This window comes from Globicephala melas, chromosome 20 (genome assembly GCF_963455315.2).
Source record: "Globicephala melas chromosome 20, mGloMel1.2, whole genome shotgun sequence".
In the NCBI taxonomy this organism is placed as follows: Eukaryota; Metazoa; Chordata; class Mammalia; order Artiodactyla; family Delphinidae; genus Globicephala; species Globicephala melas.
This window is the reverse complement of record NC_083333.1, coordinates 9600904-9626518: the sequence shown is the minus strand read 5'-3', so window position 1 is coordinate 9626518 and position 25615 is coordinate 9600904. Positions and strand designations below refer to the sequence as shown.

Below are 25615 nucleotides of genomic sequence, written 5' to 3'. Positions count from 1 at the left end.
CGGGGCCCCCAAGACTGGCCCACCCTGGGCTCCTGCACAGCCTGTACCACGCTCCTGCTTCCCTGCTTAGCACTCCCCTTGGCTCCTGAACCCAGCAACCCGTCAGGAAAAGATAAACGCAAGCCCTGTGTCCACACCCCTATGGGTCTCATAACAAGGCAATGGTTTCCAGGGCAGAGGCTGGATTTCAGGATTTGGGAGGAGGAGCCAGGGATGGTATGCTTGCCAGGAGGGAGGGGTCCAGTCCTGGAGTGTATTTCTCCGTTGGGTCCCTGTTAGCCTACTCCCTGTGGGTGCCTGCAGCTGGGGACCCTGAGGAGTGTGGTGCGGCTGCCTTCACACACCTTCCCAGTTACAAAGCCAGACTGCCAGGCCCATTAGCCCGTCCCAGCAGGCTGAGGGCTACATGGAGGCCATGGCAGGGCCAGTCGGGGTCTGACAGACAATGGGTCTGGCCTGCCCCATGACTTTGCAACCTGAGCCCTTCCTGGCAGAGGGGCTTGGAAGGGTGAGATGACCAGTGAGGTCGGCAGCTGCCTTTGACTCAGTGCAAAGGCTGATGTGACCTTGGAGACAGGCCCTGTGTAGTACCTGTGAGCCCCCTCTAATGCCTCCTCTCTGTGACCCATCTTACTGAGTCCATCCATCCACTAGTCCTGTTGGTTCCACTGGCTCTCCAATGAGTCCCCTTTCCCAGGCATTCAATCACACAGTGTTTATGGAGTACTTTCTAAAGCCAGTTGCCTCCCCAGTTGTGGGAATGGATGCACAGCAGAGACAGACCCTGCTCCCTGAGGATGAGCTCCGACACGTGCACGCAAGCGTATGTACGTACCTCACCCATGCACGGGGACCAGGGTGCAGAGGGTGAGGAGCGGTCCCAGGTAGGTGGGCCCAGGGCGGCAGAGGACTGCACCAGCCCACTTCTTAAGTCCTTTCCCCTCCCCGTAAGCCCTATGTGTGTTCTCAGAACGTCAGGAGTCTGGGGAGCGGATGGGACCTTCAGGGCTGAGGGCTGGAGGCGGGTGGGTATATGGAGAGGGGCTGGACTGGAGGTGGAGGAGGGGAAGTCATCAGTATGGGTGTGTGTGGGGGGGTGACACCACCCAGAAAGGGTCTGCGGCTGAAAGGGGGACAGGCCCAGCTCAGAGCCCCGGGGACCACAGTTAAGGGATGAATGAAAGCACAATCACTCAGGAAGGTCACCGGGGAGGAGAAGCGGAGGAGGCAGGAGGGGAGGCAGGAGGGATGGTCCTCAGGGGCTCCTGCCAGAGGGCCATCAGGGTGGTTCTGGAGAGCTCCGAGGAGCCATTCCAGGGGATTGGAGCCTCTGGGCAACCTGGGAACAGGAGGCACTGCCCAGACTTGGCTGGATTGGACTGTTGCCTCCAAGGGGTGCTGGGAGTAGAGCCAGGGCCCTGGGTTCCAGTCCTGTCTTTGCATCCCTTGCTGTGTGACCTGGGGCCTGTCCCTGGCCCTCCTGGGGCCTCAGTTTCCCCACTTAGGTCCCTGGCTTCATGGTTTAGGCTTGCCTGGGATTTGATTTCAGGAGGTGAGTGGCAGGGGACACAGGAAGGCTCGTCCCGAATCCTGCCCCCAGCCCAGCACCAGAGCAGATCAAGGGACCAGCAGACAGTGGACGGGTCAGAACCAGGGGAGGGGGAGCTGGAAGGGCAGGTGCCAGAGACCCCAGGACTTGGCAGGAGGTCGTCCTTGCTAGCCTGCTGACATCGGGGCTGGTGAATGTGGAGGGAGGTCAGCTGGGTCCATCAGCCCTTACCTCCCCCCCGCCGCCCCGGTCTGGTACTGGGCAGGAGCTGAGCCGGGGGAGGGTGAGAGGAGGGGCCTTGAGGGGGCAGCAGAGAGGATCCCCTGGGGCCTGGGATGAGCATCAGCCTCTGAGCTGAACTGGCAGGGAGCCAGCCCTTGGGTGGCGCTGGTCTTCAGTGCCCCCCTCCCCGCCCCAGAATCGGCGCCTCCTCCCTCCCTTCTCCTCTCCCTGACCCCCTGCCCCTCTTCCTCCCACTCCTGGTTCATCTCTCCTCTCCTAGGCTCATCTCCAGTTACTGACTCAGTGGTCTTACTGCCGAGGGAGAGGGGCCAAGGGAGATGGTTTGCTTCTTGTACTGTCTGCCCAGAACCCACCGTGAGCCCCATCAGGAGAGGGGCCAAGGGAGATGGTTTGCTTCTTGTACTGTCTGCCCAGAACCCACCGTGAGCCCCATCTCTGCCCTTGACAGAGTTCCTACTGCAGCCGCAGATGGAGCCCTGCCCAGCCCCCGAGCAGCCCTACCCAGATGTTGTCACAGTGGATCAGGAGATAACCCAGCTGAGGTGGGAGAGTGTGGATGGATCCTGGGCAGCCAGGCTCTAGATTCTATCACCCATTAGGGGTCCCACTCTAGAGACCTGGCCAGCCTTCCTTCTCCTGGAGGCTGGGAGAGAAGGCTGGACCCCTGCCCCCCACCACCACCACCCTCACCTATGCTGCCGGTCCAGGCACAGGCCCAGATGCACATCCACTGTAGGGCCAGGGACCAAGCTGTCCAGCCCCTCCCAGACTTCCCCACCTGGTCCTTCCTCAGGTCCTGCAAAAGAAGAGGCTGGGCTTTTCTGCCTGAGAGCTGGGTCTCTGAACTCCAGGCTCCCGGGCTCAGACCTGGAGGGGCTCTGAGTGTTACTCGGGGCAGAAGCTGCAGCAGCAGCCTCTCTCCTAGTCTCTATCAAAGATTCTACCCCGAGAAAGAATGCAGGGAGCAATCTGGCTCACCCTGTCCACACAGCTACTTGGAACACACACACACACACACAACATGAACGCCTTTTGGCACTTGACTTTCTCATGAAATAATTGCTGGAAGGCTCCTTGGATTAGGTAACCCAGCGTTCCTTCCTGTCCCCACGGTGGAGGGGGGAAAGGGGGAACCAGCGTTCAGCATCTGTTAGGCTGATCCAGTTCCTTTGGGGCAGAGCAGGCCAGTCCAGGAGGTCTGTGGCTGCAAACATCTTTGGAAGCCTAGTGTGATGGGAACAAGCCTTTCGGACCTCTCGTTCCCCAGTCATCTGGCTGTGCCTGCCAGCCACCGGGCCTCCTCCAGGTGGGCCATGCCTGGGAAGGAGAAGGCTAATCAGGAAAGATTTGTTTTGCACAAAGAAGGATGGGATGTTCCCATTTTTATTTTAAATCAATTTTACAATATATTTGGGAACGTACAGCATCTTTGCCCATCATCCTATCATTCTGAAGCAACAGCTGTTTTCACTCCTCCCTTTCTTGGGATGGTTGGGGGATGGGGGGTATGGAAGGGAGGAATATCTGGGTTCAGGCATGAAAGGAGTGTTGAGAGGGAGTCGAGGTGGGAGCCCCGGCCTGTGGATAGAGGCCAGGGACCAAGGCTCTGATGGAGGGAGGGGGTGATTAATTCCAAGGTCGCCGATCCTAGGATTTGGAGATTGGGCCCTAAGCATGCTCTCTCCTCTGTCTCTAACCTCTGTCACTCATGGATCCCCTAGCAGGGGCCCCTCAGTGAGCCCTGAGCCCCTATGACCACCAGCAATAAGGATGCAGAGATCTTGCTACACAGAGTGGGTCTGGGAGGGGAGAGCACATAATTGCAGAGTCAGGGAGGGACCTCACCACCTGTCTCCTCCCTTAGGTCTTATAACAGGTGCAAGAAATTCCAGGCAAAGATCCCACAGGTGAGTATGTGTTTGTGAGGGCCGTGTGCACGGCGCAGAGTGGGCAGTGACGGGCACAGGGTGAGGGTCGGGGTTCTGGGAATTACTGCTGTGGCTCTCAGGTCTCCCTGAGCAGTGAGGGGGTCCCTACCCCCAGTAGGACCTGGGCCCTGCGAGTGAGAGCCCCGATGGAACGCATAACCCACGTCCGCGGTCTCCGAGGTCAAGTCCACTTGGGGATCGAGGCCTTCTTCAGGTGGCCCGCAGCCCCTCCCCCAGGCCGCACGCCGCTCCTCCAGGGTCAAGGGGGGCTCGGCCTCCGCACTCCCTGTGCAGCTCCGCACCGCGGAAGAGGAGAGGCGGAGTGAGCTCTTCTCCTCCGGCGCCACCGGGGAACCCCTCCTCCCCCACTTCACTGCATCCCTCGGGTCGACTGGACAGGGGCTGTCCCCCCGAGCCGCCTGGCCCCGCCCCCGCGGCCCCGCCCCCGCGCGGCGCCCAGTCCCCCGGCTCGCGGGGGCCCGCCCCGCCCCCTGCCCGCCCCTCCCACCAACCCTCGGGCGAACCCGGCTGCGGGCGTCCAGTTGCTGCCCGGAGCTGCGCAGGTCGACTGCTCGCCCGGCTAGGCCCGATCTCCCTCACACGTAAGCGCTCTGCCCCGCCATGGAGCCGGCCCCCGACGCCGAGGAGGCGCGCACGGTGCGCGAGGCGCTGGGCCGCTACGAGGCGGCGCTGGAGGGCGCGGTGCGCGCGCTGCACGAGGACATGCAGGGGCTGCAGCGCGGCGTGGAGCAGCGCGTGGCCGAGGCGCTGCACCTGGCCGGACCGCTGGCGCGCACGGTGACCGAGCTGCAGCGCGACAACCAGCGGCTGCAGGCGCAGCTCGAGCGCTTGACGCGCCAGGTGGAGGCGCTGGGCTTGACGACCGGGCTGGCCCCCGCGCCCGGCACGCCCAGCCCTCCGCCCGCGCCTGGCGTCCCGGACCGCGCGCCCCGTCTGGGCGCCGCGCGCTTTGCCAGCCACGCCACCTTCTCGCTGTCCGGCCGAGGCCAGGTGAGCCTCGGGGAGCGCCGGCGCCTGTGCGCGTGCGCCAGGGGAGGAGGGCTCCGCGACCCCCGCCGCGCCTATAGGTCCCGAGTGCGTGCGCCTGCGGGACTGGGCGCTGCCCTGCCACCCGCCGCTGCGACTCCGTCGTGGGGGTCCGGCCACCATCCTGCGAAGCACTCGCTTAGTCTACCCGCTGCACCTGTCTTGGGCCCCCTCCCTTCTTTGCAGCCGGGCCCTGTTCGCCCCGAGTTCTGTCCCTCTCTCTCTGCTGTCCCGTGGCACTAAGGGCTTGGGCGCTGTTTAACACCGCCCGGGGCCCGGCCGGCGTGTTGGGGTGGTCAGCAACCCACCCCACCCCCCACTCCCACACCTCCATTGACGCGCCCCCTGCGATGCCGCTTCACTGAGGCCTGACGGTTCAGGTTATTGATTAACCCAGATTGAGAACTCAAGCCCGGGTGTGTGTTGGGGGCAGGAGGACGCCGTCTGCTGGGGCGCAGCCGGGGCAGCGGCGTTTGGGAACTCGCAGGGGGTAAATCCTTACCTTGAAGGGAGAGACGGGGTGGCGGTGGGGGCCAGGGGGAACCAGTCGTGAGCAGTCTAGATTTCCGGGGTCAATGACCGGCCAGAGGCCCACACGGCGTGGGTGTGGGGCGGAGGTCTCTCCCCTGAGCCTGGGGCCTCCTGGAGCGGCGGGTAAGAAGGTTCCCGTGGTGTGTGCAGTGGCCCTTAGGTGGGATTTCCCACCCTGCCAGGCGTGTGCTCCGGGGCTGGGGTGCCAGGGTCTGGGTAGTGTGCACCTGCAGTCCCTCCTTGGTTCAATCCATCACACCTTCAGATCTCTTGTGTGGGTTGGGCTGCACCTCCAGGGGCCAGGAGGAGGGGGATCAGATTAGCCCCTGCCCCTGGAGGTCCCAGCCAGGGTGGGCGATGGCCCCAGACTGAGCAGTACCGACATCGCGGGCAGCCAGAGCAGATGTTCTGCTCCAAACACGATTGTCCCGTCCCGGTGGGTGTCTCAGGCTGGTTTTGTGCTGGAGGCCAAGGACCTGCTGCTGCTCGTGCAGGGGGCGGTGTGTGGGGCTGTGCCTGCCGCCTCAGAGAGGCTGGAAGGACTCACCGGCTGGAGAGGAGCCTGGTGGGTATGAGAGCAGAGGGAGGAGTTGTGGAGGCCCCTGGATGCTGGGCCGGGGAGTTGGGCTCTGCCTTGGGGGGCTGGGGTGAGAGGTTCTTAAACATGCTGGTGGCAGAGCTCCTGGGTGTCCCGGTGCTCCGTGTGAAGTGGCTAGAAATGGATACACTTAATTCTGTCCTATAAGCATGACCACTGTTTGGCCATGGTATAAGATCACCACTGTGAGCTCACACGTACCTAATAAACTGTCATCGGCTGCTTCTGAGATTTTATTTTAACACACATTTGCTACTTGTCTGCTCGTGGAAGCAGCTGTCCAAGTTTTCGAAAAATGCTTTCAGAGTCATGTAAATAGGTACATGAATTCACGCAAATATGTGAGAGGAATCTCTCCAGTCATCTAAGTTTTCTCAGTGGGGAATTAGTCACGTGGGGCGGGCTAGTCCTCTTGGCCATGGAGCTGGTGGGCGCGGGGCACCGGGCAGGGGAGGGACAGGGTCCTCCTTGTATCCAGCAAGGTCCCTCATGGATGGATGGCAGGTTGGAGGGTGGCTGGAGACAGGATAACTTAAATGTGGTGGGCCAAGGAGAGGACAGCCAGAGCTTGGGGAGCCCTGCTGGGGGACTCCTGAGTCACACATCTGGTGGAGATGCTGGGTTCCATTTGGGTTGTGCTGAGGGTGTGAGGCTGTGGGACATCCAGGCGAAGGTGTCCCAGAGCAGGCGGAGTCACAGATCCGGTCGAGGCCGGAGGTCAGGGGGACATCGGGGCAGAACTGGTGGTTGAAGCCCTAGAATGGGTGAGGTCTTCAGGGCAGCCATGCAGAAGGAGAGGGTGAGGCCAGAGCCCTGGGCAGAGTCCAGGGAGCTGCCAGGGGGCTGGGAGGCCCTGGAAAGCCCATTCTTAGACATGGAGAGAGGGAAGTCCTTCTGGAAGAAGAGGTTGGGGGTCAGCAGGGATGCTGCCCCTCGTTGAGGGATGAGGATGGAGACACAGTTGAGGAGTAGGTTCTGGACTTCAAAAAAGCCTGAAAGGGGCTTCCCTGGTGGCGCAGTGGTTGAGAGTCTGCCTGCTGATGCAGGGGACACGGGTTCGTGCCCCGGTCCGGGAGGATCCCACATGCCGCGGAGCGGCTGGGCCCGTGAGCCATGGCTGCTGAGCCTGCGCGTCCGGAACCTGTTCTCTTGCAACGGGAGAGGCCACAACAGTGAGAGGCCCGTGTACCGCAAAAAAAAAAAAAAAAAAAAAAAGCGAAGGGAGGTGGAACAGCCAGCAGAGTTGAGCGCTGCGGGTAGAGGATGGTCGAGGCCTCCAGTGGGATCAGAGGCTCCCTGGGCCCGAGGCAGCTTCTCCCTGCCCTACCAGAGGCGCTGCTCCCCACTTCTCTTGCAGCCCACCTCTCTCTCGCCCACCCGGGCTCCGAGCCAGTTTCTGGCAGGGAGGGTGCTGTGCAGAGTCATCCACACGTGCTTGTTCATGGGCTGTTACTGGCAGCTTGTGAGCGGACACTTGGTCGTGAACAAGGAATCGGGGCTCCAGGGTGAGACTGGAAAGTGTCAGCTGGGCGCCAGGGCTGTCTGGCCTCTCCTACTCCCATATTCCCACGTGTGTGTTGCCGGGGGTCGGAGGGGTGCAGGGTGGTCTGGGTAGGAGGGTCTCATCCGCGCACGAGAGCCAGTGGTGGCAGTCGTCAGGCAGTGCGGAGGCCGGTGTTCCACTGCCCCTCTGTAACAGACAATGAAATGTAGAGACCCTTGGTTGAGACCCTTTTGCTTCCTGTGGTTTCAAACCAGGGACTGCAGGGGTGGGAGGTGGGTCATATTCAGCATATACTTATGCCCTGAACTCAATGCAGGGTTGATCTAGTAATCCAATTCTGAGTGCACAAACCCTGACCTTGCTAGGTAGTGAGTAGCCAGGGAGGCTCTGGGAGGAGGGAGAGGGCAGGGCAGTAGGGTGGGAATAATCAGGAGGACTTCCTGTAGGAAGCCTGAGACCCTGCAGCAAATAGGAGCTGCTTTGGGCACTTTTGCTGTGAGGCCTTAGGGACATCTCCCAGCTGGACCTCAGTCTCCTTGCATCCAAGGGGGACTGGCCCATCCCTGTTTGGCCCCTGTGCCGAGTGGGCTGCGTAGTTATAACAGTGACATCAACCCGATCGGTTCGTAAGAGTGTCCACGGAGCCACGGCTGTGGTCCGGCTAGTGGAGGGTAGCCTGAGGCCAGGCCTGGCCCAGGAGGCTGTGCCAGGGTTGGTCCCTGGAAATGTCCTCAGCTGAGCTGGAGCCACCGGGTCCCCACGTGAGACAGCCAGGAGCAGCATCGAGGTCCAGCGTGAAAGAAACCAGACTTGCCTTATCTGCCTTCCTTTCCCAGACACACTGTGTGATAAGAGAGTTAAATGCTTTGGGTAGAAGTTTGAATTGAGTCTTTAAAACTGTGGTGTGAGAGAGGAGGACGGAGCAGCCGTGTTAGGGGCTCAGGATGGGGGTTCTGGCGGCTTGTGGGCTGTGCTAGGCACGCAGACGTGCTCCCCTGCCCAGGCGCATGAGCCCACGTGGGGTCAGGCAGCCCCAAGAGTGCCTGAACTATTATTCCTGGCCTCACAACAGTGTTTAAACACTTCCCCAGGGAGAGGGTCCCTGAAATAAGACTCAGCACCCCCCGCCTCTCCCCCGAACATTCCCAGGCCTGGGCTTCCTCACAGGCAGCCTCCCCCTTCTTCAAACAAAGCCCAGATCTTGGGAGTGCGAGAGCCAGCTCCCCAGGACCCGTCTCATCCCCAGGGCTCTCCAGTGACTTCTACTCTGACCCCAGCACACAGAACCCACCCCCTTCCCTTCCCTGTGGCTGAATCAGGCTGCCCCCACCAAAGGAAGACCACTGGGGGAGCATGCATGCTGGGGGCCCTGTGGGTGGGCTCAGGGACTCAGATCCTGCTGGAGCACTTACCCCGCTCTCCCCCTCCCCTCCCCCTCCAGGGCCCGGCCTCACAAATTTGTCTTGAGTTGTCTTTCGTGCTCCTGGAAAGCATGAGCACTTTGTGGATAGAGCCCTGGGTTGGGGTAGGAGACCCAAACCTTGACTCTGCCGCTGCCTTTGGTCACGGGGTGAGGTTAGGGATGACCCCCACCCACCAGGCTCCTATGAGGGGCTGGAGGGGGATCTCTGGATGGGTTGAACGAGCAGTGGGTCCCAGTCTCGGGGATGGCGTAGTGAGGGGAGTCCGGCCTGCCGGCGTGAGTCAGTCCCATCCCCTTTCCCTCCTGCTTTGCTGGAGACCCCTTGGCAGGAATCCAGCTGGTCCAGGACCTTCTTCCTGCCTGATTGTGGCGTCTGGTCCCCCTGGGGCATCATGGGGTGGGTACGGGGCCTGCAATGTGCGGGGGCTAGGCGTCTGCGGCGGAGGGGGGGGCTGCCCAGAGAGACCCACATTCCTGGGAAAATGGTTTCACCAGTGGCCGGGCCCTCCAGACCTCCACCTAGACCTGCGGAACCTGTTGGACCAGAGTAGAGTGGGCGGGCAGGACGTGAAGCCCCCAGAGCTGAGCGCCCTGGTGACGGGTGGGGGCTGGGTTCAGGATGGACTGGCTGTTTCTCCTCCCTCTGCCGAGCTGGCTTCAGGTTAGGCTCTAGGGGTGCCCTCTCCACTCTGAGGTGTCAGGAGTTGCCCCCTCTTCTCCAGTGTTCCCACGAGTGGGGCCGACCTGTCCCGCTCCATCCTCCTGAATTGGAAGTTGGAGGAGTCACCTCCCCTCCAAGCCCAGGCTCGCCCCAGGCTCGAGTCCTGTCCTCTCCCACTTCCCCAGGGTCCCCACTGCACAGAGGGTCCCATCACCCGGCTGGAGCCTTTCTCGCAGCCTATAAACATTGTTCTACCTCGTCCAGAGCCCCTCCCCCCGCCCCTCATGGCTGCAGGTTCCGTGTCTCCATCTCTCCCTGAGGCTGTCTCCTGCACCCACCCCCACCTCTGATTCAGCTCCTGAACTGTCACCAAGAACCTCTTTTTTTTGCTAAACCCAAAGGACCTTTTTAGATCTCGTCTTGACCTTCTTTTTCTTGACCTGAGGCTACCTTTGGAGCCGCTGACACGCCAGCCTTCTCGACACACTTCCACCTGCCTTTCTCCACGTTCTTCTGGTTTTCTTCCTCCCCCCTCTGGCCGCTGCTTCTTATTCTCTTCTGCAGGTACCTCTTCTGCCCCCAGGTGTGGTGCCCATCGCAGGCCCCATCGGCCCCGAGCCTGCTCTTCCTCTGCTGTGCTCCAGATGTGAGACGCCTGTTTCTCCATCATTTGTCCATCCTTCCTCTTAAACTTCAGACTCAAATATCCAGCTGCCTCCTGACCTCAACCCCCTGATGCCCCAAGGACACCTTACACTCACCATGTCCCAAACTGAAGTTCTTATTTTCCCACCGATCCCCCCCCACCGCCATAGTCAAGTCAGCTGGGCCCAAAGCCCAGGCTTGAAAGAGGTGTGACTCCCCCATCCCTCCATATCCACTTACTCTCCCCAAGCCTTTGAGTCCTTTTTCACTGCCCCATCTCTCCTCCCCAGGTCCCCATGTGGGACTAGTGAGGTGACTGGCCATCTGGTCGACCCCTTCCATGGCACTATGTCACTGGCTTCTGAAGGATGGTCCTAAAACACAGCTGACAACCTTCAGTTCCTTCTTGTCCAAGGAGTCAAGTCCACGTTCTCCAGGCTGGCACCTTGGGCTGCATGGTGCTTCTCCAGCCACCAGATCAGAATGCTTTGTGCCTTGTTGTCTATCTGCTTTGGCAGATACTGGTCGCTTCCACTCCTGGTCCCACCTAGCTTACTCTAGACTGGCTCTCAGCTACCCCTGCCTCTGGGAGGCCCTTCCTGGCCCACGGGGCTGGATGAAGTCTGTCTTAGGCACACACCCTCATGCTGGCTTGATATCATCTGCTCACAGCCCTGGCTCCCCCACCAGACTGATCCCCCCCCATGGCGGGGTGAACACCTCTTGCACTGGTTGCAGTGATAGCTGAGCCGTCGGGGGCCAAGGATGGGCCTTTGTCATTCTGGGAACCTGGTAGACAAGGGGGCTAGGTAGTCTGGAGTTGTCTAAGGAGAGGTACGGCCACCTCTCAAGCCACTCATCGTGGGCTCTTAGTAGAGCCCCGGATCGGGGTCTGCCTGTGTTCTCCTCTTGCAGGGCAGACCCTACCAGCCTCACAGATGCTCTGAGCCCTCCAGCCTTCCTCACTGTGACCAGGGCAGAGCCAAGGTTGAGGACAACATCCCTCCTGGCCACACATCTCAGCTGTTTCTCACTGTGTAACCTGGACTGCACACATCCCTCTCTCAGCCCTCAGGTCCCATCTGTAAAATGGGTGTGGTGGCATCTTCCTGGGGGGACAGAAGCAAGTTGGTCTAAGTGGCATGCCCAGAAAAAGGACCTGACGCTTGGCAAGGTTTTGCATAACCTACTCCCTCATCTCCAACAGGGAAACCGACCCAGAGGGGGCACGACCTGACCTGGGTCACCTGGTGGCTGGCGGCACAGCCAGGATGCCAGGTTGCCTGCTGGCTCTTGGTCTTGGCTCTCTCTCTGCATGACACCCCCCACTGCTGTAGCCCAGAGGAGATGGAGGGGCCCCATGGAGCCAATCAGGCCTCTGTGCTCTGGACATCCAGGCAAATCTTGTGACCCTGCAGCGTGAGGGCTCCTGGGCCCATTGTTGGCCCGGAAGGACCTTATGTCGCTGGGTTTGGGCTGCTCCCACACAGGCAGCCCCCGGGACGAGCAAGGGCCAGGCTCTCCGGACCCCAGGCATCTGGTCCAGCCTGGGGGAAGGGGTAGGGCGCCTTGCACACGCTTTCAGAACTCCCAGTCTTGACATTTGTCCCTAGCATTTTGGGGGCCTGGGATGAGCCCCGTGGAGGTGTTTGCCTCCAGGATCCTGGGGGCTCAACTTGTGAGACTGAGTCCTGTGTGACCTTGGCCCATCACTGTACCTTCCTGGGGCTGTCTCTCTCAAAATTGACTGTTGTTTGCCCTGTCAGAACCAGGGGGGTCACAGGGGGTGCGGGCAGCTGGCCCCGGCTGACTAGGCCTCGGTGGTGTTTGTCTCTCTGTAGAGCATGGATCACCATGACGAGGCCGGAGAGTCGGAGATGAGAAGGACCTCAGACTCGTGCATCGTCGAGAACGGGCACCAGCCTGGGGCAGGTAGGGCTGACGGCAGAGGAGAGCGGGCTGGGTAGCTTTGGGGTCAGGGCCTTGGCCATGCCTCTGGGCCAGGCCACCCCTTGTCAGGGATGGAGGACTTGAGCCTAAACCCCAGCAGGTGGGGAGGCTGCCAGGAGAGCAGCCTCATTCAGTGTGAAGTAGAACTGTGTAAACACAGAAGAAAATGAGAGATCTCAGAAGGTGGTGAGCTTCCCTGTTTCTGGAGGAATGCAAGCAGGGGCTGAGGAATTATCCAAGCACTGAACAGGGTAGAAAGTGGACTGATAGGCGACTATTTATTGAACTGTTTATGAGGGAAAGTTGGAGCAGACGCCAGCTCTGGTTGGAGCAGCGAGACGTCCGCAGCAGGGGGAGGTCAGGGAGGCTGGAGTGGTCAGGGAGGCCTTCCTGGAGGAGGTGGGAGGAAGGTTCACAGAGACTGGAGTCCTCCTGGGAGGGTCTGAGGCCCCTGTGGATGCCACGACTGACACCCCCAACCCTGCTGGTCCCATGTTCCAGGTCCAGGTGATGGACCCCCTGAGACCACCCAAACTGTCCCGGCACCAGAACCCCCCAAGCCTCGCCCTGCGAGCCTCTCCTTGCGGCTGCCTCACCAGCCAGTCACGGCTATCACGCGAGTCTCCGAGAGGTTCTCTGGGGAGACGTCAGCCGCAGCTCTCTCGCCCACGTCTGCCGCCGTCCTGGGGGGCCTCAGCCCCAGCGAGGCCACCACACCCTGGACTCCCAGTCCCACTGGTAGGAGCAGGAGGGCATGGCCTCAAACTGGGAGGGAGGGCAGGGGCTGGGGGCAGTTGGCAAGAGACTCAGGAAACCTGGGCAAGCCCCAGCCCCCCTCTGCTGTCACTGTGACCCCCTTCCCTAGCTCATCTGCTCCATCAAATGGGGCTCATCTTTCCCGGCTCCTCCCCCCAGAGATGCTGTAAAGTGGCCTCGTCCCCCACGGGAGGCGACTGTGGCTTTTACTGCAGGTCGAGGCTGTGGTTAGAAGGTGGCCTCTTACCCTGCACACTTTGGCGTGGTCCCCGGGGCCTGTCTTGGGCCTGGGGTCAGGCCTCAGTGGTGTGTCCTGGGGTTGGGCTGTGTGGGTTTCCAGAATGAGGGCTCGGGAACAAAGTGTTTGCTGGATACGTAGCACAAGAGGCCCTGGGCTCTGTGCTCTCAAAAGCGGGGCTGGGGGCGGGGGACACTTTAAAAGGCCTCTTTTATGTCATTGCTGTATGTTCCCAGCATCCTTTCTCCTCAACTGTTGGCCGAGGCAGGCCCAGCTTAGCCCAGGGGTCCTGCCCCTGCCCTGAGTGACGCTGGGTAAACGGCACAGGGCCAGGTCAGAGGAAGGGAGGCTGGCAGTGGTGACCCTCTGAGAGGCCAGGGTTTGTTACTTCTCTCCCTTGCTTTGTCCCGAAGAGAAGAATTCTTCTCTCCCACGGTCTTTATCCAGCTCTGGCTACGGGGCAGTGACGGCCAGCAGGAACAACGGCAGGTGAGTCGGGGCCCCAGTCCCCGGTGGGGGGAGGTCAGCCCTCCCCAGGCAGCGTCTGGACTTTGCCTTGAACTCGGGCTGCCCGGGCCCCTGCAGGGAGCTCCCATGCTGACCCAGGATGAGGCACCCTCCTGGGCTTGGTTCCAAGGGAGAGCAGCGTCAATGGGTGGGGTTTGAGCAGAGGACATGAGGCCGCGGGGCTAGGTGGAGGGTTTTGTTTGGAGAATATATATATATATAGGGCCTCGGGCTGGTTTCTCTTAGGACCCTTGAAAGGAAGTCTGTGCAAAGATTGGAGGGGGTGTCTCAGTCCCCACAGGAGGATGGAGCGTGGGGCGATCTCCCACTTTCCTCTCCACCCATCCTGCTTTCCGCCCGCGGCTGAGGACGTCTCTAGGCTGGGGCAGGTCTGCTGCCTCCTGGCCTGTGGTTGTCCCCATGCTCCCCCAGGCCCACCGGATTGTGATCGGAGCTGGGGATAGAGGCTGGCTTGGCTTTTGTCCCCCCTTTCAGTAATAAAAGGAGAATTGTGGCTTTCTGGAAAACTGTTGCAGGGGAGAAACAAAGGGGGTCTTTTTCGTGGTGGTGAGGAGGGGGCCTGGTCCTGGTGAGGCCGGTTCTGCGTACACCTCCCGCGAGGAGGATGCCCCCACCCCCACCCCGCTCAGCCCAGGCACGGACACCTGCGAGGGGTGACGATGCTCAGAGAGGGGCCCGCTGCCGGCCAGGCCTGCCTCGGACAGCAGCTCAGTTTGGAAAAGCTGCAGAACCGGTTGGGGACTAGAGCAAGTGGTGCTTCCTCCCTGCCTGTAGCCTGGTTGCTGCCTCATTCTACACTCAGTGGGGTGGGGGGCCCGGGGCCCAGGTGAGCTAGTGATGGGCGGGTCTGTGTTCCTGACTCCGTGGTTCTCTCCTCAGCCCACCTCTGGTGACGCCACCCGAGTCTCTCCCATCCCCGCAGCCGCCAGCCACGACCCAGGCCCATCGGCAGGGGGAGCGTCGCCGGGAGCTGGTGAGGTCGCAGACGCTGCCCCGCACCTCGGGGGCGCAGGCCCGGAAGGCGTTGTTTGAGAAATGGGAGCAGGATACAGCTGGCAAGTACGGATGCTCTCACCCCCCGCCCCCCAGACCAGTCTGGGCCCCCAGAGTAGGCCTGGGCCCAGACCAGGGTCAGGCAGGCACAGCGTGCAAAGCCGGCCCTGTCCTGTTCCCCAGGGGGCAGTTCCCCAAGATGTGACCTCTTGGGCAAGACACAAGGTCAGGGCCAGCTACGGAGCAGGCTGAGGGATAGGTGGCCCCAGCTGTGGGGAGGAGAGGAGCGGGCAGGGGGCCAGGCAAGGCCTGGGGAGAGCCTAGGCCCCCTTCCCCCGGTCCTGGAGGGGCCCCAGCTGCCCTCACACCCACATTCCTCACCCAACTGGAGAAGTTGGTTTCAGGGCGTGACTGGAGAGGCCAGAGGGCAGTCACTGGGATGCCCAGCAGTAGCTGGAGGTGACAGCGAGACCAGCCCCCTATCACGCCCCACCCCCGCTCCCAGATGGGACCTACCTCTGCACACATTTTTCCAGCGCTCCTGTCCGCGGGGGCGTCGATGCCTGTCGCTTGTGGGGTGCGGCCCAGGCATATTTGATGATGACCACCCCCAGTCCCGCTCCCAAGGCTCTGACTCTAGTGAGTCAGAAGGGACACCCAGGAAGTGTCCCGCTGACCCAGACAACCTGTTCTTGGCCATTAAGGAGTGTCCTCGGGACCCAGAGGAAGAAACCGTTGCTCCAGGCTAGGAAAGAGGGCGGCCCCAGAGGGAGGCTCAGAGGAGGGGTGGGATGAAAGGAAGCGGGGAGTGCCGCTCCAGAGCGGCACGGGCCGTGTGGCCTCAGGTCCTCTGCCCCAGGATTGCCCATGTGGGAAGTAAACAGGGGACCTGGAGGCTGGAAGGGATCTGGTTGGGCCAGACTCCATCAAGGGAGGCTGTGCCCTGGGATGGGGGGCTCATGCCTGGACGTGGGTGTAGGGCTGGGAGGGTTGCCTGCTACCTGGGTGAGCAGGTGCGGCACGTTCTCGGAGTAGATGGCAGCCGAGGGGCAGCCCCCCAGCCCCCCAGCAGGCCTGCCCTCTCTCTGCAGGGGGAAGGGCGAGACCCCAGCCCCCCAGCAGGCCTGCCCTCTCTCTGCAGGGGGAAGGGCGAGACCCCAGCCCCCCAGCAGGCCTGCCCTCTCTCTGCAGGGGGAAGGGCGAGACCCCAGCCCCCCAGCAGGCCTGCCCTCTCTCTGCAGGGGGAAGGGTGAGACCCCAGCCCCCCAGCAGGCCTGCCCTCTCTCTGCAGGGGGAAGGGCAGCCTCCCAGCCCCCCAGCAGGCCTGGCCTCTCTCTGCAGGGGGAAGGGCGAGACCCCAGCCCCCCAGCAGGCCTGCCCTCTCTCTGCAGGGGGAAGGGCAGCCCCCAGCCCCCCAGCAGGCGTGCCCTCTCTCTGCAGGGGGAAGGGCAGCCCCCAGCCCCCCAGCAGGCCTGCCCTCTCTCTGCAGGGGGAAGGGCGAGACCCCAGCCCCCCAGCAGGCCTGGCCTCTCTCTGCAGGGGGAAGGGCGAGACCCGGGCGAAGCTGAAGCGCTCGCAGAGCTTCGGCGTGGCCAGCGCCAGCAGCATCAAGCAGATCCTGCTCGAGTGGTGCCGCAACAAGACGCTCGGCTACCAGGTGAGCCCGGCCCGGCCGCCGGGACCCCGGCAGAGGCGGGAGTGGGCGCCATCCCCCCGCTCGTGTTCCCCTGGCCGGGACGGGAGCCCCAGTCTGGGGCGGAGGGGTAGGAGCTGGAGAATCTGTACCCTCCCGATCGGTCCCCAGCCGCTGCAGGTGGAGTCCAGCAGGCACGGCTTGTTGCTGAGCTGGGGGGATGGTGGGCCTGGGGAGGGGCTGGGAGGACCTGCTTGTGGGGTCGAATCAGGTGGAGGAGCTGAGGCCGGCGCTGTGCTCCCCCTTACCTCCCTGCGTTGGCCTCGCAGCACGTGGACCTGCAGAACTTCTCCTCCAGCTGGAGCGACGGGATGGCCTTCTGCGCCCTGGTGCACTCCTTCTTCCCCGATGCCTTCGACTACAATGCCCTGAGCCCCGCGCAGCGGCGGCAGAACTTCGAGCTGGCCTTCACCATGGCCGAGTAAGTATGGCGGGTCCCCTGGCTGCCAGCCCCTCCCAGTCCCCAAGCCCGAGTTCTGCCCCGCGTCCAGCACAGGGGCCGGCAGGACGGGGGCAGCTGTCCGCAGACCTGAGAGCCTTGAGGCCACCCAGTCTGTCGCCTCCCGTACAGATGGAGAGACTATGGCCGGGAAGGGGGGATTTTCCCCGGGCCCCCCGGCACTCAGTAGTAGAGCCAGGCTCTCTCCTCTTCTCGTGCACCCGCCCTCTTGGCTGGTACCCGGCCTCTGGTGTGCGGTCTACCAGGCCAGCCACAGACAAGGTGCAAGGGGCAGTGGGACAGGGTCCGCCGGAGCACTGAGCCTGTCCTCTCCAGGCTGGTGAGAGAGACGGTTGCTTGGGAGAGCCCAGCAGCTGAGCAGCAGGAAACTGAATATCTGCCTGGGGGACATTTCAGACTTCTCCAGTAGGTACACTTTGCTTACCTAAATGCCGTAAAAGCTTTTGATAGGAAATTGCCTACCTTCTTAAGACCTGCTCATAGGGAGAAGATTGGGTGAGGGGTGATTCTGGGTTCAGGAGGTGCTCGGGGAGCTTGGCATTTGGTCATAGGCTGAGGGCTACCCCCCGTGCCTCAGGGGAGTGTCAAAGAGTGCTCTGGTGAAGGTGCCTTCAAACCGAGTAGGCAGGAGGGTTTAACAAAGGGCTTCCTTGCAAACGTGTGGGCAGGAGTGAGCGATGAGCCAGGCGCCGTGGGGTACCCTCGGGCTGGGGAGAACAGCTGTGCGGAGAGGGCTGGCTGATAGGAGCTGTACTTTGGGGCAGCGGGTGCGACCAGCTCACAGTGACCCGGCAGGAAGGGAGCTGAGGGAGTAAACCCTCTGCCCTCCCCCACCTCCTGCCCTCATGCCAGGGCCTCACGTGGGCTGGACACGGAAGGCAGAGGGCAGGGGAGCTATTGCTGCGGTCCGTCGAGTCCGTGCCCCCGGTCCAGGGCAGGCACGGGGCAGAGATGAGGGTGTTGAGGGCTGCCTGTTGCTGGGCTTTGTGGAGTTAGGGGGAGGAAGGTCAGAGGGCAGGAGGACCTCCCCAGAGCTGAGTTTCCTGGAGGGAACATTTTTCATTCTCTCCTGGCCGCCCACCTTTGTGCCTGGTGGAGTGAGCCTCTGGCCACCCGTGTGTGCCTGACCCCCCTCGTGTCTTGTCCGCGACCCCGGTGCCCACGTCCGGGAGGTGCTCTCACGTGCTGGTGGAGCTGGAAGAGCCCTCCCTGAAGCCTGGCCTGCCCACCCCTCCCACCCCGAGTCTGTTCCGCCCCACACCTGGCCCCAAGCCCGGCCGGGGAAGGAGTTGGAGCTCACAGGTTACAGCCCCGTGCCCGGGGCTGCGGGTCTCGCTCTAGGGGCAGAACGGAGACCCTGACTTGCTGGCGTGCCGGCGTGGCCCCTGCTGTGTTGTCTCGGGTGACCTGCGTGGCCTCTCGCCCCCGTGGGGTCGTAAGAACTCCTTGTATGCTTTGGGAGCCGTCTCTTCCCCGGCTGTTTAGGATTAGCTGTCGTCCTAATTGCGGAAACAGCTTTGGGCAGAGCGCGTTACACAACCGAATCCAGACGGTGCTGAAGTAGCGCCAAGTGTAACGGCTCGATGCTGAGGAGGGGGCGCGTCCCCAGCTGCCTGGAAGCCCAGAAAGGGTGACTGTGGAAAAGCAGATGGTCAGAGTGTACAGGGCCCGGGCTCCGATGTGGGCACCCAAGACCCCCCCCACCCCCGCCACCGCTGGGTGAGGCCACGCTTGTCTGACAGTTTTTCTCCATCGAGTCCAGTGGGCCTGGCGGTGCCCGCTCAAGCCCCGGCCGCCTCGGTCACCCTCAGCCCTGGACCAAGCTGGGCTGTGGCAGGGAGAGGGGTGCCCGGGCCCCAGGATGGTGGCCCTGCACCCCAGCTCGCAGGGAACGTAACCTGCCTTGGCGGCCGGAGCCAGAGCTCCGTGGCTGTGCTTTCCCAGCACGAGGTGTGAGCTCAGAGAGCCTCCAGGCTCCGACCAGATGTTTCTTCTACTCCCACATTGGGGTTGGGGCGTGGGAGCCTGCTTCAGGCTGTACCTCCCTCCCACCCAGAGCAAAGGACGTGGTAAAAACGGGGCCCCGCCTTCCTGCCGCCTGAGCCGGCTCCGGCTAGCTGGGGAGGGGAGGGGAGGGGAGGGGAGGGGAGGGGAGGATGGGCTTTGGGCCCCTGAGATGAGTTCTGGCTTATCTGCTGACTCGAGAGAGGGCAGGGAGGGGCGCCCACAGCCGGCCTGAGGGGGAGGAAGGTGCCTCCCCTCCTGAGTCATCCGGGAACTCAGCTCACAGGTACATGGGGGACAGGGCTGGGAGGGTGGGCCTGCCTGCCCGAGGCCTCCTGGGAGGATGGCAGCTGGGCTCGCCTAGTTTCTTGGACAATAAGCTGGTTAGAACAGCTGGAAAGAAGGCACAGGGACACCTACTCGAGGATACTGGCTACCAGTGTCTTAACAGCCTACTCCTTAGTTTTGCCAGCAAAAGCCAAGCAGACACACGGGGCTGGGGGAAAGCCGTCAAGGGCCACGCAGGCAGCAGAAAGGCAGTTTGCGGTGGGCGGTGTAGGGTGACGGGAGCCTGGGCTCTGATGAAGACATGGCCTTTGGAAAGGAAAAGCAGCCGTGGACAGGGCCCCTGCACATCAGGAAGGAGAAGCTTCCAGACCCTTCGGCGAGCAAGGGGCCTTCAAAGCACAGAGACGCATCTAGAACCTGGGGAGTAAGAGGGGTTTGTGATGCCCCTCCCCCTGATAATTTACCTCCCCCAAGATTCCCCGGGGCCTAATCTGTGTGAGTGATGCGGTGTCGACAACACAGTGAGCTCCCCTCGTCCGACAGGCGTTCGGGGCTTGGAGAGCGGGAGGACCAGCTCCTGTGGCGGGTGGTTCTCCGCCGAGATGGAGGGTGCGGTGTAGGCCCAGGCCGGCCAGTGTAGCTGAGGAGCCCGCTTGCCCTGCGGGGAATGTGTCCTACTCTCAGGTTACAGCCCAGCTGAGGGAGCTTCCAGGCTATTTGTAGTGCCCATGTGTCTCTAAAACCAGATAGGAGGCTGTAGTCCGAGCCCTGGCATCCCAGGCTGCATTTAGAGAAGGCTTAGACAAATAAAAATAACCCCTCAGGCACCTCCTCCACCTGCCTGCCTGACAGGCTAGCCCTGGAGTGACGAAGATCACAATAGGATAGTAGTAGGAGAAAATCCTCTGACCCTTTTTTAACCCCAAACAAGGTGGGGCTAATTCACCTAAAATTGGTAGTAGGCAAACGATAGCTCTGGTTCTTGCTGTGCAGCGACATTTGAAATGACCTGTACTTTCTTCTTTGGATGATGATTCCATGCTGGTTGAACTATTTAAAACAAGTTTGTGTTTTCACAAAAGCAGTTTTGTTTTCATTTAAAAGGCAGTTGGGGCCTCTAATATTTTGAGACTGAAATGTTTTTATAAAAGTCAGTGTTCATCATCATTTTCCTTTACTCACATCCTGTCTCAGGAGTTGTGTCCACAGCTTCTAGAAATCTTATCATTACTGTCACGGCTGGTTGGGGTGGGGTGGGGACCAGATGGTTAGGGGCTCAGTCCCCTGGTTTCTGGGGAAGCCAGCACCTTGCCCATAGCTTCCTGTCTGCGGGGTAGAGGGTGATACCAGGGTCAGGCCTTAGCGCCCGTCCTGACTGCCACCCTGGGCAGGGGCAGGGATGTCATTAGTGGGAGGGTCAGTGCAGCCTCTAGAATGAAGAAGGGGGGCCAGCCCAAGTTGGACAACACTTGGGACGTGCCAGCAATCCTAGAGAGAAACCAGAACCCGCTCAGAGGAGGGCCCCCAGGTACCCACTGGGGGCACAGCGAAGGAACCAGACATGGTTAGTTTCAGGGAAAGACACAGATATTAAGATTCTCTTCCAACACGTGAAGGGCTCTTTTGTGGGGGGAAAAGCAATTAGACTGAGAATAGCCTTGTGAGGCCAATAGGTAGAAAGTACCAAGAGGCAAAACCGCGTAAGAAACGTGAGGGAAAACTTCCTCCTGGCCAGGGCCACCCGCAGAGGGATCGGAACGGTGCTTGGAGGAAATCAGGGCCCCTTCCCTGAACCTGGAGGGGAGCATGGCCGAGGCAGGGCCTTCACCAGGTGGCTGGTGCCTCTGAGGGGGGTGTTTGGAGGGTGGGATTTCAGTTCTCGTCCAAGGCTGAGGTTTAGGGTTCTAACGGTGCCCACGTTTCCTGGGGGACTGAGTACTCAGGCCACTGCTGTCAGTGGTGGTACCTGGGCACACACCTGGCATTCTCCGTCTGCAGCCCTGGGAGGGTAGGAGGAGCTCTCCCTGCGCTGCAGGTATGGAGAAGGGCATCAGACGCCACCTGATAGCTCAAGGAGGTGAACTCAGGTCCACGGCCTCCCCAGGAACTCAGATTTTCAGTCCTTGACTATCAACAAAGCACCTCTGCGTGCATATCCTCATCACGGCGTCCACTCCCCTGACACCGAGCCCCGCCCCGGCCCATCCTGGGCAGCCAGGGTGCCCACTTATCGGGCCAGAGCCACTCGCCACCCCACGAAGCCCTCGGCTTCCCTTGCAAGCTGCCCGCTCCAAACCGAGGGGAGCCCGCCGACGGGATCCAGGACCGGCGTCTCCGTTTCGCCCTGGCTTTCGGTTTCTGACAGGAGGCCCAGCGTCAGGCCAGCACCACAGGATGGGCCCCGTGCTGAGATTACAGTGCTTGTCTTTGGAGCACGCAGGCCCAGGAGCCGGCAGGGACTGGTAGAAAGTGCTTGGGGTACAAGGCACCACCTCCCAACAAGAACAAGCCCACCGGGAGGGGGAGCGAGCGGAGGTCGGGGGCTGACTTTCCACCGAGGAGATGGCACGGAAGGGTGAAGCTGTGGGCAGAGTCGGGATCTGAACCCAGCTCTTTAGAGTTCCAGTTCAGGCCTCTCTTCCCGGATGACCCACTCTGCTGCTTGGAGCGAACCATGATAATACAGACAGCAACAGTGACCATTCCTAACGTTTACTGAGCTCTTCTGACGAGCCAGACACCGTTCCTGCTGGTTGTGTGATGAGCTCATGGATCCTCCCACCTCCCCGTGAAGTGGCTATTATCCAGTCGGGGAAACTGAGGCCCTGAGAAGTTAAGTGTCGTCCTCAAATCATATCACTAGGAAGGATACAGCTGGGATGTGAACAGTGTCACTCATGGACTTATGGATATGGGGGCAAAAAGACCGGAGACCCTGGAACCACAAGAGTGCACACAGCTGTTGAAGCTGATTGGACCGACTGCAGTTGCTTTGGGCCTTTTGGGTTCGGCCTGATGACGCGTCTGGCTCGGCACAGGGCGGGGCTTTGCTGGGCTTGGCTAGGGTCCCTGCTGTTACCTCCCAGGTGGATGCTCGTCTTCCCACCTCCATGAGACCTTGAAGCCGGTACCTTCAGTCCCCCTCCCAGCTGGGAACGGCAGAGGGAAGAGCTTTTTTTGCAGCCCAGTGAAAGGCCCAGTTTCCACACGCATCTATCTACACCAGTGGGCCAGAAGTTAAACCAGTATTTCCCAGAGCATGAGGCGGGCCCAGGGCGAGGTTGAGGGGAGGCTCACAAGATGATTTGAAGCAACTTTTAAAACTTTGAGTTGTTGTGACCCTTGAGTAGATAATAAAATCAATTTAGTGGCTCACGACCAGCATTAAAATAAACCAAACAGAAAAACAAAAAAAGGAGGTGGGGAGAGAAATAAAGACGAAATCTAGAGAAAATATGAGTAGTAGAAAAGGTCAGTATCTTTGTGAAACTTTATTTCCACATAAATGTATGCGCGTGCTGAATGAATCACGATGAAACACCTCTAACTATGGGTTATGGTTAAAAAAAAAAGGTGAAAGACACTGTTGTTTGTACGCGTGCCTCTCACTGTTGTGGCCTCTCCCGTTGCGGAGCACAGGCTCCGGACGCGCAGGCTCAGCGGCCATGGCTCACGGGCCCAGCCGCTCCACGACATGTGGGATCTTCCCACATGTTCGGGGCACGAACCGGTGTCCCCTGCATCGGCAGGCGGACCCTCAACCACTGTGCCACCAGGGAAGCCCAAAGACACTGTTTTAGGAAGCATATGGGTGAATTTATTTTTTACTTTATTCATTTTACATTTATAGCCCGTGCTGATTCTCCATATCCTGCTGATACACATTGAATTTTTTTAGTGAAATTTAATTTTGGAGCTAAATTTTTATTAATGAAACTAACCTTTTCGATTAATATAAGTTTGTCTAAATTAATAAAATTGAATTTTTTAGCAGAACTTAATTTAGTGAAACCTTAAAGTGAAGCTGAATTTCACTGAAATTTTAAAGTAAGTCTAGTTATGTAAAAACACGAGTCGTAAGGGCGGTTCCTGGATGTGGGAGTCTGGGAAACACTGCATTAGAGAAAGTAACCGCAAAGGCTCTTCTGGGGTGATGTGAATTCACAGTTGGAGAGCACTTGGGAGCCTCCAGCTCTGGGCCAAGCTCTGTTCTGGGGCTGATGGCTGGGGCCGGCGTTCTGATGCGGCTTCTGTGTTTCAGGAATCTGGCCAACTGTGAGCGCCTCATTGAGGTGGAGGATATGATGGTGATGGGCCGCAAGCCAGACCCCATGTGCGTCTTCACTTACGTCCAGTCTCTGTACAACCACCTGCGTCGCTTTGAGTGAAGCCCCTCGGGGCTGGAGAGCCAAGCCCCGAAGGAGTCGGTGGGGCCGCCTGTGTCCCGGAGTCAGGATGCCCCCCCGAGCAGAGTTGCATTCTGGTGTGAGAGAGCTGTTTGTTCTGTGCCTCGTAACCGCGCTCCCCAACCTGCCCGGCTGCGTTCCTGATGGGAAAGTACCGCTGAGCTGCGTGCACTGACTGCACTGATCACAGCCAGGGGCTCCAAGGAAAAGGAAGTATTCCCAGAGAGAGAGAAATTGGTGCTAAATAATTACCTTCCTTAAAAATAATAATAATAATAATGCTTGTCTGTAGATTCTGGAAGCCTGAATCAGTGTTCCCTCTGCTGAACTGGATCCATTGGCTTTACAGGGTTGCATTGACTACCAAGTGTTTTTTAATCCAAACACCCAGAGTTTTCTACTTCCTCACACTATTGTAGGTTCCTTTCCTCCCGCGCTCTGGGCCACTGCCAGGAAATATAGAGACGCTTAATCAGCAGCTTGACAAAGAAGACTGAAGTCTTGGGAAGAAACTGTTTAATCACTCCCAGGTCCTGGGCAGCAGCTGACCTGCAAGTCACCTCGGCTCTCTGGGGAAATGGGAGGGCTCTCGCCGGGTCCCAAAGTGGTCCTGTCCTTCCCAGGAGGGCTCCGCACGTGTTTGGCTGAGAATAGGCCCTCGGGAAGTTAACACTTTTAGGGAAGGACGGGCGTTTGGTGCTGCGAGGTGGTTTTTAGTCACAGCTTCTTTTAAGGGATTCGCTGCAGATATTTATAAAAAGTAACTCCATCTGTACCACTGACCGTTTGTACATAAAAAGATGTGTCGCACTTCACTTGGGATTTGTTATTTCTGTTTGGGAGATGGGGTGCCTGGGAATAAGAGATTTCTCATCCATTTCAAATGAAAATCTGCTTACATCCCGCCCCCCCCCCCCACTTAACTGTTTCTGTGCCAACATCACCACTCAGAAAGTTCAAAATCACATTTGCTCTTCTTGCATTTGCCTGTCAGTCACCCGTCTCCGTGTCCTGGAAGGAGCACGGACAGAAAGTCCCCCCTTGCAGTTCTGTCCCCTGGAAGTTGACTGACAGATCTGTGATCAGCAGTGGGGTGGTCCCGCACGTGGGGGAGCCCATCGAGGGGCACTGGTTTATTTTCACAGCTGTTCGGTGGTACAAAAAAAGCGGTTAGGGTTTTAGTAGAACATCTTTAGATTCTATAAAGCCGCAGCCATTAGCTTATTCTTATTCAAGAAGCATTTTCTAATCGGGTTGGATTTTAGCCATGAACTTGGAGGACTTCCCTTTAAGGAGTTAATATATGTCTTCAGCTCATGCAGTGGGTTCTAACCACCAGCATCTGTGCCTTCTCAGAGTCACCTGTGGTCCCTTGTGTTGGGGGACAGAGCTCTGGGGGTGTCGGGAGGACCACGGCAGAGCTTGCCAAGTGGGTGATTGGTAGTCTCAGCAGATTTGTTTGTTCGGGCTGCAGCCTTGTCCCATCCTTTGGATTCTTCCACAGTGGGAACCACTCCCTTTCCAGCTCTTGTCTCGTGGAGGCTTGGGAAGGTGAGCCCTATTATTAGCAAAGACACTGCACCTGGTTTTTTTTTCTTACTGAAGTTTAGGGTTTCAAACCTAAAGCCAGTCCAAGCACACAGGGGCTCTGTAAAAAGCACGCCTATACATTCCTGAGTCCTTGCACATGTTAAGCGGAGCGCTCCTGAATTGCACACGTGGTCTTGCACCTCTGCACATAAAATAGAGCAGATCCTGCTGGCGTAATGAACAGTTTCTCTTAAATTGAGGCGTGGTGTCCCTCATGTCTCACATTCAGAGTAATCCAGGCTAGATATCTTTAACGTAGGTCCTGTAATGTTCTCGTCTGTGGTTTGGGGGGGAGGGGCAAATGAGGGCTCATAAGCTTTAAGGGGTTTGAAACTTGATTATCTCCAAGACAAAGCCTGAGGGTTCCAAGGTGTGGGGCAAGTAGGGGGGTGGGCGGAACGCGAGCAAGCCGCCCAGTCTCAAGACATTTGGAAGCCATCGTTTTAGATCAGTCTTGCACGGAAGGTTCCCATTTGTGCAATTGGACGTCGAGTCGCCTTCTACCATGGTACAGATGGTCTCACATGTTTATTTCCCATCCCCACGACACCTCCCGAGAGGAATGATTTCTCAGAGCTGC

General features: G+C 59.8%; 1 protein-coding gene across 2 annotated transcripts; it reads left to right on the top strand.

The window, feature by feature from the left end:
• Positions 1-1033: 1033 nt before the first annotated feature.
• Positions 1034-24260, top strand: SMTNL2 (smoothelin like 2). 2 transcript variants are annotated; one of them, XM_060291196.2, is made up of 9 exons: positions 1034-2334; positions 3657-3699; positions 11971-12061; positions 12581-12817; positions 13487-13562; positions 14481-14660; positions 16134-16251; positions 16557-16708; positions 23301-24260. In XM_060291196.2, exons 1-9 carry the CDS (start codon positions 2261-2263, stop codon positions 23425-23427), a joined length of 1098 nt encoding a protein of 365 aa, XP_060147179.1. In that variant the 5' UTR covers positions 1034-2260; the 3' UTR covers positions 23428-24260. The 2 variants fall into 2 exon arrangements, with proteins under 2 accessions (XP_060147179.1, XP_030717559.1); XM_030861699.2 differs by lacking the exons at positions 1034-2334; positions 3657-3699 and adding an exon at positions 4284-4731.
• Positions 24261-25615: the final 1355 nt, after the last annotated feature.